The sequence below is a fragment of the Schistocerca piceifrons genome, chromosome X (genome assembly GCF_021461385.2).
Source record: "Schistocerca piceifrons isolate TAMUIC-IGC-003096 chromosome X, iqSchPice1.1, whole genome shotgun sequence".
NCBI lineage: Eukaryota > Metazoa > Arthropoda > Insecta > Orthoptera > Acrididae > Schistocerca > Schistocerca piceifrons.
Window position 1 is genome coordinate 109399032 of NC_060149.1, and position 15466 is coordinate 109414497.

The 15466-nt window shown below is 41.8% G+C and overlaps 1 protein-coding gene across 1 annotated transcript in view; it reads right to left on the bottom strand.

Moving 5' to 3' along the window:
• The window catches only part of LOC124721424 (kinesin-like protein KIF3B), a 153247-nt gene that overhangs the window by 31192 nt on the left and 106589 nt on the right, over window positions 1–15466 (bottom strand). Inside the window, exons 11-12 of the mRNA XM_047246399.1 lie at window positions 8486–8602; window positions 2556–2753 (exon numbers count right to left, since the gene is read on the bottom strand). Coding sequence (XP_047102355.1) covers window positions 2556–2753; window positions 8486–8602 — 315 coding nt within the window. The remainder of the gene's footprint in view (window positions 1–2555; window positions 2754–8485; window positions 8603–15466) is intronic.

The window sequence follows — 15466 nt, forward strand, 5'->3', positions numbered from 1 at the left end:
CAAATAGGAGGCGTAAAGCTTAACAGTTGCTGTAGCTCAGACAGGCGGTGGAAAAAACCACCGCAATTCTACTGGAGGATGACATCATTAGACTGGGAAGGCATTGAACATTCAATGAGGCAGTTTACGCCTCAGAGCCACCTGCTGCCACTGATTTATTGCCTGAGCAGTCTATATCCATTGTGTCTGAGGGTCTGGTGAGATCTAGGTCCTCAGTGGATGCCAAAATCTCCAGAAGCCCTATGACCATCTGCTTTTGGGCTCTTCAGCCACTGGCGGGTGTTGTATTTCCCACTAGAAGAAACCTGGGAAGGGAGAGACCCAAGGGACACTTTCCTAGTGAGAGAAACCGAAGACGACTTACACTTCTCTGGTTTAGAAGTGGGGACAGACGTCCTCGATGGTTGCGGGGATGGGGGGGGGGGGGGGGGTGTGTTGCTCCTGAAGTACATGGTGCAGGAGCAACAGGGAGGGAAATGCCACCCACCATCAAGGGGGCAGGTGTAGTCTTCCAGTTCTGAGAGGTGACCTGGGTTGGCGGAGCTGATGGTGCCAGAACTGTTGTAGCAGTGGCGTAAGATGATGTCATATGCACAGGATGCAGGCGTTCAAATTTTCTCTTAGCCTCAGTGTAGGTCAGTCAGTCCGGGGTCTTGTACTCCATGATTTTCCTTTCTTTCTGGAGAATCCTGCAGTCAGGCAAGCAAGGCAAATGGTGCTCTCCACAGTTGACACAAATGGGAGGCGAGGCACATGGAGTATTGGTATGTGATGGGTGTCCGCAATCTCGGCTTGTGACGCTGGAAGTATAGCAGGAAGACATATGGCTGAACTTCCACCACTTAAAGCACCGCATTGGGGCAGAGATATAGGGCTTTACATCACACTGGTAGACCATTACCTTGACCTTCTCAGGCCATGTATCTCCTTAAAAGGCCAAGATGAAGGCACCGGTGGCAACCTGATTATCCTTCGGACCCCGGTGGACACGCCAGACGAAATTTACACCTCGCCACTCTAAATTGGCGTGCAGCTCATCGTCAACCTGCAGAAGGTCTCTGTGAAATATGATACCCTGTACCATATTTAAGCTCTTATGGGGCATGATTGTTACAGAAACATGCCCCAGCTTGTCACAAGCGAGTAACTCCCGTGACTGCGTGACTGACCCAGATCTCATTTTGGACAAGCCCTCGACCTCCCCGAACTTGTCCTCTAAATGCTCAACAAAAAATTGAGGCTTCATCATCATGAAAGATTCCCCATCAGCTCTCAAACATACAAGGTACCGGGGCAAATAAGATATGCTGCCATCCTTAGCCTGATGTTCCTCCCATGGTGTGGCCAGGGAGGGGAATGATTTGGGGTCATACTTCTGTGCGTTGAATTGAGCTTGTGATCGCTTAGAGACTGCTGGTGTTTCACCACCAGCAAGAGATGATGGACTACACTTCATCGTGAGTCATCCGCCCTGATACCACCCACTCTGAATGGGGGCCCTCCCCATGGGCGGCACCCAGCCGCAGCAAAGGCCACCTGGCAGGATGGCCATTGCCGGGAGTCCCAATGACCCAGGGGGATGGGCATCTACCTCTTGGCATACGTGGGGCGTGGGGAGTTAACGGCACAGCCATCAGCAGAGAGATCCCTGTGTGGTCGGGGGCTACAACCAATAGGGTGCATGGCGGCCCCACCACAACGGACTGGCTACCGTGCTGGATATCATGTGCAAAGAAGTCCATGGTCACCGTCGATGCAGAAATCGACACTGCATAGTGCGTGGCGGAAAATGCAACCAGGAAGGTGTCCTCACCCAAGAGATGGAGAATGGGCAGGACTGCAATGCGATGACGAGAAAGTGGGCTAAAGATCTCAATGCACGATGGGCATGACGCACCTTGTAAGGCGCCCTTCCCCTATTGGCTTGCTCTTCGGGAAATTTTGAAGAATGGAGATCAAACCCTACAGGGGACCATCACATAAAAGCCGAAACGTGTGAAACTCCTTTTAGTCACCTCGTACGACAGGCAGGAATACCTCGGGCCTATTCTAACCCCCGGACCCACAGGGAAGGGGAGGGGGGAGGGGAGTTCTTATTTCATCAAGGTTCTACCTACAATTCATATAAAGGAAATATATTCATGATTTATTTCTACAATTTGATTTTTACGTGCTTACCTATGGGAGAGGAGTACTCAAGGTTACCACCGCATCTAATAGCAAGATTGACAGTTAGCAACTAGGCACACTGGATAATCTAGGCATAGGTTCTACGCAGTTTTACGAATCCATTTAAATGAATACTTGACCAATTCCCCATTTCTGGTTCACAGCGTTTGAAAATTTCAAACAAGCAAATTTGTACATTAAACAATCGTCAGATTACTGTCTGATCTCTTCCCATGGTGAAGGATAAAATGGTTATATGACATCCAGAAATAGAAAAAAAATGTTCAATTATCACAATAAATTAATATTCACCAAAAACGGATAGCACATAGGAAAATAAAAGAAGCATGTACGAAAGAAAAGTGAGGTTTCAGCCCTATACATACCTTGCGTTCAGCTATCTCCTGGTTGTGCATTTCTAATGCTTTCTGCTGTTCATTTGTGTGATCAATTATATTTTTTCCTCCACAAAGTAATCTGCTTTCCATTTCACGTATCTGTGATTCCAGATGTTTTGAACTGAGTTTTTTTGAAGACAGCAATACCTTCTTTTTCTCAAGAGTTTCAGCCAAATTGTCTGTATCCTAAATGCAATTTGGTCTCTGATTAACAATTACTTTGAAACAGGAAGCGGCTTTAGTAAATACATGAGCATGATTACAGTGTACAAATTAACATGCATATGCACTTACTGTCACGAATAGCTCAAAAATATTTTGGTATTTGATTTTGTGTTCATGATTCAGTTTAACTCAAAATTTTTGCCAGACTATATATTTTTTCATAATCACAACTTCAGTAATCTAAGACAAATGTGTTGTCATTAAAGTTACACAAAATATAAAAAGATTATTAACTTTATTAAGTATCATCTTCCCCATATCCAAAACTTGGTGCAATACCTGTTGACACCTTTACAACTAAGAAAAAATTTAATTTTTACTAAACATTTTAATCCTTGAAACCCAACACACTACATTACGCATATTATTGTTACACTAGCAATGAGCTGATATGTCTTAGATTTGTTGAGAAATTGTTTTATATCACACAGTAGGGGTGGTGTTGGGTGAGTGAGGGGGACAGGGAGAGAAAGGGGGGAGAGGGAGAGGGAGAGGGAGAGAAAGGGGGGAGAGGGAGAGAAAGGAGGGAGAGGGAGAGGGAGAGGGGGAGGGGGGGAGGGGGGGAGGGGGAGAGGGAGAGAGGGAGAGAGGGAGAGAGGGAGAGAGGGGGAGAGGGGGAGAGGGGGAGAGGGAGAGAGGGAGAGAGGGAGAGAGGGAGAGAGGGAGAGAGGGAGAGAGGGAGAGAGGGAGAGAGGGAGAGAGGGAGAGAGGGAGAGAGGGAGAGAGGGAGAGAGGGAGAGAGGGGAAGAGCCGAGGGAGGCAGGGGGGGGGGAGGGGCGGGCTGAGGGGCAAGGGAGAGGTAAAACAAAATCCGATGATGTAAAGAACTGCATTTTTAATCATCAGCTGTATAAATAAATCTCTACCAGTTTCAGTCACGCAGACCATCGTCACTGGAAGAAAAGGCAAATACATTAGATGGAAAAGCAATTAACCTTTCTCTTAGATGTTTTGAAAGTCCTCAATGTTACAATGATTGTACATACCCATCTATTGTGTGTCATGACCTTAAATAGCAACAAACTGGCCTCACAATAATGCACGATCAATTGTAAAGGCACTATCATGAAGACTAGTCTGTTCCTGAAGAGGGGCAAGCAGCCTTTTCAGTAATTGCTGGGGGCAACAGTCTAGATGATTGACTGATCTGGCCTTGTAACACTAACCAAAACGGCCTTACTGTACTGGTACTGTGAACGGCTGAAAGCAAGGGGAAACTACAGCCATAATTTTTCCCGAGGGCATGCAGCTTTACTGTATGGTTAAATGACGATGGCGTCCTCTTGGGTAAAATAGTCCCCCATTCGGATCTCTGGGTGGGGACTACTCAGGAGGACGTTGTTATCAGGAGAGAGAAAACTGGCGTTCTGCGTGTCGGATCGTGGAATGTCAGAGCCCTTAATCAGGCAGGTAGATTAGAAAATTTAAAAAGGGAAATGGATAGGTTAAAGTTAGATATAGTGGGAATTAGTGAAATTTGGTGGCAGGAGGAACAAGACTTCTAGTCAGGTGAATAAATTTAAAAAATAGGAATGCGGGTAAGCTACTACAAACAGCATAGTGAACACATTATTGTGGCCAAGATAGATACGAAGCCCATGCCTAACACAGTAGTACAAGTTTATATGCCGACTAGCTCCGTAGATGACTTGGTTCAACAATCATAAAAGAAGGTTGTATACATGGAAGAAGCCTGGAGATACTGAAAGGTTTCAGAGAGATTATATAATGGTAAGACAAAGATTTACAAACCAGGCTTTAAATTGTAAGACATTTCCAGGGCCTGATGTGGACTCTGACCACAATCTATTGGTTATGAACTGTAGATTAAAACTGAAGAAACTGCAAAAAGGTGGGAATTTAAGGAGATGGGATCTGGATAAACTGACAGAACCAGAGGTTGTAGAGAGTTTTAGGGAAAGCATTAGGGAATGATTGAGAGGAATGGGGGAAAGAAATACAGTAAAAGAAGAATGGGTAGCTTTGAGAGATGAAATAATGAAGACAACAGAGGATCAAGTAGGGAAAAAGATGAAGGCTAATAGAAATCCTTGGGTAACAGAAGAGATATCGATTTTAATTGATGAAAGGGAAAATACAAAAATTCAGTAAATGAAGCAGGCAAAAAGGAATACAAACGTCTCAAAAATGAGATCAACAGGAAGTGCAAAATGGCTAAGCAGGGATGGTTAGAGGACAAATGTAAGGATGTAGAGGTGATATCACTAGGTGTAAGATAGATACTATCTACAGGAAAATTAAAGAGACCTTTGGAGAAAAGAGAACCACTTGCATGAATATAAAGAGCACAGATAGAAACCCAGTTCTAAGCAAAGAAGGGAAAGCGGAAAGGTGGAAGGAGTATATAGAGCGTCTATACAAGGGTGATGTTCTTGAGGACAATATTATGGAAATGGAAGACGATGTAGATGAAGATGAAATGGGAGATATGATACTGTGTGAAGAGTTTGACAGGGCACTGAAAGACCTAAGTCGAAACAAGGCCCCAAGAGTAGACAACATTCCATTAGAACAACTGATAGCCTTGGGAGAGCCAGCCCTGACAAAACCCTACCATCTGGTGAGCAAGATGTATGAGACAGGCGAAATACTCTCAGACTTCAAGAAGAATATAATAATTCCAGTCCCAAAGACAGCAGGTGTTGACAGGCGTGAAAATTACCGAACTATCAGTTTAATAAGACACAGCTACAAAATAATAACACGAAATCTTTACAGACGAATGGAAAAACTGGTGGAAGCCAACCTTGGGGAAGATCAGTTTGGATTCCGTAGAAATGTTGGAACATGTGAGGCAATACTGACCCTATGACCTATCTTAGAAAATAGATTAAGAAAAGGCAAACCAACATTTCTAGTATTTGTAGACTTAGAGAAAGCTTTTGACAATGCTGACTGGAATACTCTCTTCCAAATTCTGAAGGTGGCAGGGGTAAAATACAGGGAGCGAAAGGCTATTTACAATTTGTACAGAAACCAAATGGCAGTTGTAAGAGTCGAGGGGTATGAAAGGGAAGCAGTGGTTGGGAAGGGAGTGAGACAGGGTTGTAGCCTCTCCCCGATGTTATTCAATCTGTATACTGAGCAAGCAGTAAAGGAAACAAAAGAAAAATTTGGAGTAGGAATTAAAATCCATGGAGAAGAAATGAAAACTTTGAGGTTCGCCGATGACAATGTAATTGACAGCAAAGGACTTGGAAGAGCAGCTGAACGGAATGGACAGTGTCTTGAAAGGAGGATATAAGATGAACATCAAAAAAAGCAAAACGAGGATAATGGAATGTAGTCAAATTAAATTGGGTGATGCTGAGGGTATTAGATTAGGAAATGAGACGCTTGAAGTAGTAAATGAGTTTTGATATTTGGGGAGCAAAATAACTGATGATGGTCAAAATAGAGAGGATATAAAATGTAGACTGGCAATGGCAAGGAAAGCCTTTCTGAAGAAGAGAAATTTGCTAACCTCAAATATACAGTGGCGGTCAAAATAATAGAGCCACCTGGCAAAGGTTTGGAATAAAGTGCACATTTATTACTTGACATGTTTGAACTATGATGGAAACCATTACAACCGAGTCACATTGTACTATAGTCAGTTATATCGATAACACAACACAAAATAATCAGTAATAATCGATAATATTCAAAAGAATACCAGACCACAGGGTCAAAAAAATAGAGCCAATTGAAACAAATATATTGTACTTGATCTCAGTCTTATGAAACGTACAGGAACAGTCTTTTTTGCATAGGACTGCATTAGTACTTCGTGGGGTAACCGTTATTTTTGAGGATTGCCCTGCACCTCTTACCCATAGAGTCTACTAAACGCCTGCATTCGTCACTACTGATCGCATACCAGGCTCTCTGGATTTCTTCCCACAGTTTTTCTGACGATGTAGCTTTTGAGCGGTCAATTCTCTTGTCTAAGATCTCCCATAAGTTCTCAATGGGTGATGCGTCAGGGGACTGAGGTGGCCACTCTAATACTTCGATATTGTGCTCTTGAACAAACTGCCTTATGATCCTTGCAGTATGCTTTGGATCGTTATCGTGCTGAAATTTCTATTTCAGCGGCATTTCCTCTTCAGCATAAGGCAGCATCACATTTGCCAAGATGTCTTTGTACATTTCTGCGTTCATTATGCCGTTGATACGGTGTATTGGACCAATGCCGTACCACGAAAAACATCCCCATACCATAACACTTGCGCCACCGTATTTCACAGTTTTTAAAGTGTACTTGGGATTAAATTCCTGGTTTGGTGGGCGGCGCACATAGACTTTTCCGTCTGAGGCAAACCTATTAAACTTGGATTCATCGGACCAAAGGATGTTCCTCCACCAAGTATTAGGTTTTTGTTCATTTCTCCGGGCAAAGGCTAACCTTTTCCGAACATTAGCTTGTGAAACATGTGGCTTCTTTCTTGCAATGCGCCCATTCAATTTTGCAGATCTCAGTCGTCTTTGAATCGTTGAGGTTGATGGTTGAACATCATGTTCGTCGCTAAACAAAATGGCTTTCAGTCGTGGTGTTGACAAAAATGGGTCTTTCTTCACTTCCCTAGTGATGAGTCTGTCTACGCGAGGAGTAGTTACACGAGGTCGCCCCCTGTTCTCCACCTGCGGCTTTGTTTGTTTTGACCGTCTCATGGCGTTCTGGACTCGTTTTCGCGAAACGTGCAAGACATTGGCTATTTTATTCATGGACATCCCACTTTTGAACATCCGGAACATTACTGTACGCTCATCTTCACTGGTATGCTTTGCTCTGCCCATCTAGACGAATGTAAACAAAACCACACGTCAATTTACATACAAAACAACTGCATAAAAATCAACTTAAAGGCACATGTGTAAATCGGCTCTATTATTTTGACCCATAAGATTCTTACCTTTATGCCTCTTTTCACACGTCTAGCTCAAACGCTTCCTTTCGGACGACTAAAGATAGCAGCAACGTCTTCCCTGATGTTGTCTACAAGGGACTGACAACACGGCACTCGTGGCGATTTCGCGAACTAATAGATATCCTAGTTCTTAATCTCGTCAATAGAGGTGGCTCTATTATTTCGACCGCCACTGTAGATTTAAGCGTCAGGTAGTCTTTCCTGAAAGTACTTGTATGGAGTGTAGCGATGTACGGAAGTGAAACGTGGACGATAAATAGTTTAGACAAAAAGAGAATAGAAGCTTTTGAAATGTGGTGCTACAGAAGAATGCTGAAGATTAGATGGGTAGATCACATAACTAATGAGGAGGTATTGAATAGAAATGGGGAGACGAGAAATTTGTGGCACAGATTGACTAGAAGAAGGGATCGGTTGATACGACATATTCTTAGGCATCAAGGGATCACCAATTTAGCATTGGAGGGCAGTGTGGAGGGTAAAAATTGAAGAGGGAGACCAAGAGATGAATACACTAAACAGATTGAGAAGGATGTAGGTTGCAGTAGGTACGGGGAGATGAAGAAGCTTGCTCAGGATAGAGTAGCATGGAGAGCTGCATCAAGCCAGTCTCGGGACTGAAGACAACAACAACAGTCTACAGCTCATTGTTAAAAACACAGTTCTTTAAATATCTAATGGCTGTAAGACTGTCACCTCACTAAAATATTAAAAACATAAAATCTGATGAAACTAGAATTTTAGAATGAAGAAGTAACATACCTTGTTGTCCATTTGATCATCTGACATTTCATCACTAGACTCCGACAAGTCATCTTTGCCAGTATCTTCTGCTGAAACTAAAAGATCTCTCTGTCTGGCACGCTCCGCTAACTGCGCCTGGAAAGGGATAACAGATGTTGCAGATACACCAGTATATGGTAATATAGCATCACTGTTAATGGAAATGTGATTTCAACTGAAACTTTTGTGTGTATGTTGACATGCTGCATTCATTTGACGGTGAAAGAAAAGAAACCAATATTACTTCAGTTTCTTTTTCCATGTGTTCCAATATTGTTAATTTATTGTATTTATTAAATACGAGGGCAGTTCAATAAGTAATGCAACACATTTTTTTTCTGAAACAGGGGTTGTTTTATTCAGTATTGAAATACACCAGGTTATTCCCCAATCTTTTAGCTACACAACACTATTTTTCAACGTAATCTCCATTCAATGCTACGGCCTTACGCCACCTTGAAATGAGGGCCTGTATGCCTGCACGGTACCATTCCACTGGTCGATGTTGGAGCCAACGTCGTACTGCATCAATAACTTCTTCATCATCCGCGTAGTGCCTCCCACGGATTGCGTCCTTCATTGGGCCAAACATATGGAAATCCGACGGTGCGAGATCGGGGCTGTAGGGTGCATGAGGAAGAACAGTCCACTGAAGTTTTGTGAGCTCCTCTCGGGTGCGAAGACTTGTGTGAGGTCTTGCGTTGTCATGAAGAAGGAGAAGTTCGTTCAGATTTTTGTGCCTACGAACACGCTGAAGTCGTTTCTTCAATTTGTGAAGAGTAGCACAATACACTTCAGAGTTGATCGTTTGACCATGGGGAAGGACATCGAACAGAATAACCCCTTCAGCGTCCCAGAAGACTGTAACCATGACTTTACCGGCTGAGGGTATGGCTTTAAACTTTTTCTTGGTAGGGGAGTGGGTGTGGCGCCACTCCATTGATTGCCGTTTTGTTTCAGGTTCAAAGTGATGAACCCATGTTTCATCGCCTGTAACAATCTTTGACAAGAAATTGTCACCCTCAGTCACATGACGAGCAAGCAATTCCACACAGATGGTTCTCCTTTGCTCTTTATGGTGTTCGGTTAGACAACGAGGGGCCCAGCGGGAACAAACCTTTGAATATCCCAACTGGTGAACAATTGTGACAGCACTACCAACAGAGATGTCAAGTTGAGCACTGAGTTGTTTGATGGTGATCCGTCGATCATCTCGAACGAGTGTGTTCGCACGCTCCGCCATTGCAGGAGTCACAGCTGTGCATGGCCGGCCCGCACGCGGGAGATCAGACAGTCTTGCTTGACCTTGCGGTGATGATGACACACGCTTTGCCCAACGACTCACCGTGCTTTTGTCCACTGCCAGATCACCGTAGACATTCTGCAAGCGGAATATCTGATATGCCCTGGTTTTCCACCAAAAGAAACTCGATCACTGCCCGTTGTTTGCAACGCACATCCGTTACAGACGCCATTTTAACAGCTCCGTACAGCGCTGCCACCTGTCGGAAGTCAATGAAACTATACGAGACGAAGTGGGAATGTTTGAAAATATTCCACAAGAAATTTCCGGTTTTTTCAACCAAAATTGGCCGAGAAAAAAAATGTGTTGCATTACTTATTGAACTGCCCTCGTACATACATTCAAAATTTAATTTGTCCATACTTTTGTGAGGCCATATGCTGTCCAAGTGGAAAGAGAATCCCCTATGTACATCTCGCTAACAATTGTTTCTCCTCTTGAGAATTTCCAGACTATCGCAACTGCAATGGTGCCTCATTAGGATGCTTCAAGGCATTTCTAAGTTCTTTATAGTCTTTATAAAGTATTGCGACACATGTCTCCCTTAGAGATTGCCCTACCAGACACGATTCTCATTAATTCAACTGTGGGGCTTCTTCCACTAGAACTTTGTATGAGAGACTAATTCTCAATTGTCTCAGTAGAGCAGCAACATAATCACTAATTATTTCAGCTTGCATGTTAATGGGTTTGTATATCAGCAGCAGCTGATTCTTGTTTTTGAACTAGCATTGGATCAGATCTGTAACACATTTCTCCAATGGGTCATGTTTCATTTGTAGTTTTAGTAGTAGTAATAGTAGTAGTAGTAACTGCAGTTTTGCCAAATGGGTGGGGTTAGAAAGCACTAAACAAAGAGGCCATCGGTCTTTGCCAAGTGGCAAGTCTACTTGGAATGGTATTATATGAATTTACACAACTAAACATTGCATAATTAATTGATTTAATCACCAATCATACTTCATTCACATTATTTAGAACCAGCTTCAATGTTTGTAACAAATGCTTATTGTCATTTTTTCTAACTTCAAATGCTACAGTAAACTAATCACTAAGGATACAAGGAACCATTACATGGTGGAAGCACTCTTGTCAATGAAGATTTACTGAAGATCTACAGGAATGTCCAAAGACGACTTTTGTCCTACAATGTATGCTTAGTAATGCAGTGAAAGATGAATAGGTTCCTTTGAAAGATGAAATAGTGAAGACAGCAGAGGATCACAAGGGAAAAAGACAAAGTCTTGTAGAAACTCTTGTATATCACATGAAATAATGAATTTAGTTGATGGAAGGGGAAATGCAGCAAATGAAGCAGGCAAAAGGAAATATAAATTCAAAAAAATGTGACCTTCAGGAAGTGGAAAATGGCTAAGGAGGAATGGCTAGAGAATGAATGTAAGGATACAGAAGCATATACAACTAGGGGAAAGACAGATACCTTGTATAGAAAACTTAAAGAGGCCTTTTGAGAAAAGAGAAGCAGCTGCATGAATATCTAGAGCTCAGATGGAAAACCAGTACTAAGCAAAAAAAGGGAACACACAAAGGTGGAAGGAGTATATAGAGGGGCTACACAAAGGAAATTAACTTAAAGGCAGTACTACAGAAAGGAAAGACGATGTAGATAAGACGGGAGACGTGATACTGTAAGAAGAATCAGACAAAGCCCTAAAATAGATGATATTCTGCCAGAATTACTGATATCCTTGGGAGAGCCAGCCATGACAAAACTATTCCATGGGGCATGCAAAATGTATGAGACAGGCAAAGTACACTCTGACTTCAAGAAAATGTAATAATTCCAATTCCAAAGAAAGGAGGTGCTGACATGTGCGAATATTACTGAACTATCAGTTTAATACAGCATGGTTGCAAAAGATTAGCAGGAATTATTTACAGAAGAATGGAGGAACTGGCAGAAGCCAAACTAGGGGACACACGAGTTTGGGTTGTGGAGAAATGTTGGAACAGGCAAGGCAATATTGACGCTACAAGTTACCTTCCCAGGGAATGGTCCAATCTGACGTGACAAAACCTACCCTAAATTTTTTTTACACAAGAAGAATACACAGAAAGAAATGCACTGCCAGAATTTTAGCTGCTATGATTTACTGCAGGTATTTTCTTAAAAAAATGTTCTTTTCTTGCATGAAGAAGTGCTTATAACAGTGGTTTGTACAGCCCTTCCTGCCTAGCGAGTGATCAGTGAATGAGAAGAGGTATCTGTGACAAGACAGTGCGGTGCTGCGTAGCTTAAATATCCGGAATGCGCATATGTGGATTTTAAGCATCTAACGCCTGCTTACTCTGGAGTGAATAGAAGTGAAGACAAGTGAATGAGTATTCGTTGATAATTTACCAGTGTTCACCATCTTTCATATGTATATGTGGACAAGAAGAGAATATGAGCTAACAAACATAGCCTATGAACACTGTGTTACTGTTTTTTACGCGAATAATCAGAAGAGGACACAACATTATATAGTTACAGCAGTGATGCAAAACTTTGATATTCTGAGAGAATTATTTCACATGGCGAGTCCACTATTTTTGACAAAGTAAAAAAAATGATGTAGGAATGGAAGAATTTAGGTGTCTCAACTTTTACATAAAGGTAAGACGTGTGGAAGAAGTGCACTTCATACTGAATTGCAGCTCCACCTTTCCTTAGCATTCGCCAAAATTTTGTACACATTGGCTGATGCTTTTTTCTGGCTGCTCATTACAATTAAAAAGGAAATTTATAAACAAAACACTAATTATTAATGACCAACATAACCTGAAGAAAGACTAGCGTTTACATTCTGGTTTTTAGCAACCAGAGGCATTTACGTTAGTGATTGTTTCGCATTTCAGTAGCTATTATACATCGAAAAGTTTCTGATGTTTGTAGTGATGTATGCGAAGCACTTCAAGGATTTTATTAAAGTATGTATACAGAAGATAATGTCAGTGAAATATGAGTAATGAAATGAGAAATATTCATACTACCTTTCACATAGGCTACTTGATGAAATCTGCAATATAGTCTGCAGAGGGCAGATAGTGCGATTCCAGGTAAATCATTTTTATTTATCATCAAAACACTAACATAACAGTGGTACATCTGCCACGTAATTACAGATCCATGAACGAAAGCAACAAGAATTATCAGATCTTTCATATACTTTTAATTTTAATCAGCAAAATAGACACCTATAGAGACTTTTTTACTTCTAAGAAAATGTTCTGTGCTTTTCCTTTTTCTACATCTACATCCATACTCTGCAAGCCACCTGACGGTGTGTGGCGGAGGGTATCTTGAGTATCTCTATCGGTTCTCCCTCCTATTCAAGTCTTGTATTGTTCGTGGAAAGAAAGATTGTCGGTATGCCTCTGTGTGGGCTCTAATCTCTGATTTTATCCTCATGGTCACTTCATGAGATATATGTAGGAGGAAGCAATATACTGCTTGACTCCTCGGTGCAGGTATGTTCTCGAAACTTCAACAAAAGCCCGTACCGAGCTACTGAGCGTCTCTCTTGCAGAGTCTTCCACTGGAGTTTATCTATCATCTCCGTAATGCTTTCGCGATTACTAAATGATCCTGTAACAAAATCTTCTCTCTCTCTTTCTACCAATCCTATCTTGTACAGATCCCACATTGGTAAGCAGTATTCAAGCAGTGGGTGAACAAGTGTACTGTAACCTACTTCCTTTGTTTTCAGACTACATTTCCTTAGGATTCTTCCAATGAATCTCAGTCTGGCATATGCTTTACCAACGATTAATTTTACATGGTCATTCCATTTTAAATCACTCCTGATGCCTACTCCCAGACAATTTATGGAATTAACTGCTTCCAGTTGCTCACCTGATATATTGTAGCTAAATGATAAAGGATCTTTCTTTGTATGTATTCTCAGCACATTACACTTGTCTACACTGAGATTCAATTGCCACTCCCTGCACCATGTGTCAATTTGTTGCAGATCCTCCTGCATTTCGGTACAATTTTCCATTGTTACAACCTCTCAATATGCTACAGCATCATCCACAAAAAGCCTCAGTAAACTTCCAATGATATCCACATGGTCATTTATATAAATTGTGAATAGCAACAGACCTACGACACTCCCCTTTGGCACACCTGAAATCACTCTTACTTTGGAAGATTTCTCTCCACTGAGAATGACATGCTGCTTTATTTTATCTGGGAATTCTTCAATCCAATCACACAATTGGTCTGATAGTCCATATGCTCTTACTTTGTTCATTAAACGACTGTGGGGAACTGGATTAAATGCCTTGTGGAAGTCAAGAAACACGGCATCTACTTGGGAACCCGTGTCTATGGCCCTTTGAGTCTCGTGGATGAATAGCGCGAGCTGGGTTTCACACGATCGTCTTTTTCAAAACCCATGCTGATTCCTACAGAATAGATTTCTAGTCTCCAGAAAAGATATTATACTCGAACATAATATGTGTTCCAAAATTCTACAACTGATTGACGTTAGAGATATAGGTCTATAATTCTGCACATCTGTTTGACATCCCTTATTGAAAACCCTTTTCCAATCTTTTGAAGCACTACGCTCTTCTTGAGACCTACGGTACACCTCTGCAAGAAGGGGGCAAGTTCCTTCGATTTGATGTAAGACCAAAATTTCTTTGGATTTTCTGCCAAGTCAGTACATAAAACTTTACTTTTGAATTTGTTGAACGCCTCTCGCATAGCCCTCCTCACATTACATTTCGCTTCGTGTAATTTTTGTTTGTCTGCAAGGCTTTGGCTATGTTTATGTTTGCTTTGAAGTATCCTTTGCTTCTGTAGCTGTTTTCTAACTCAGTTGTTGTACCACAGTGGCTCTTTTGCATCTCTTACGATCTTGCTTGGCACATACTCATCTAATGCATATTGTAAGATGGTTTTGAACTTTGTCTACTGATCCTCAATACTATCTGTACTTGAGATAAAACTTGTGTGTTGAGCCATCAAGTACTCTGAAATCTGCATTTTGTCACTTTTGCTAAACAGAAAAATCTTCCTACCTTTTTCAATATTTCTTTTTATGGCTGAAATCACTGATGCTATAACTGCCATATGATCGCTGATTCCCTGTTCTGCATTAACTGTTTCAAATAGTTCGGCTCTGTTTGTCAGCAGAAGGTCTAATATGTTATCGCCATGAGTCGGTTCTCTGTTTAACTGCTCAAGGTAGTTTTCAGATAATGCACTTAAAAAAATTTCACTGGATTCTTTGTCCCTGCCACCCATTATAAACGTTTGAGTCTCCCAGTCTATATCTGGTAAATTAAAGTCTCCACCAAACACTATAACATGGTTGGGAAATCTACTTGAAATATCTTCCTTCAGGTGTTCTGCCCCAATAGCTGCTGAGCCAGGGGCCCTATAGACACATCCAATTACTATGTTTGAGCCTGCCTTAACTGACCTTCACCCAAATTACTTCACATTTCGGATCTCCGTCAATTTCCTTCGTTACTGTTGCACTTTTTATCGTTATAAACACGCCTCCCCCTTCACGGATCAGCCTGTCTCTGTGGTATACATTCCAATCTTAGTTTAGAATTTCATTACTGTTTACATCTGGTTTCAGCCAACTTTCTGTCCCTATTAGTATGTGGGCATTGTGACCGTTTATTAATGAGAG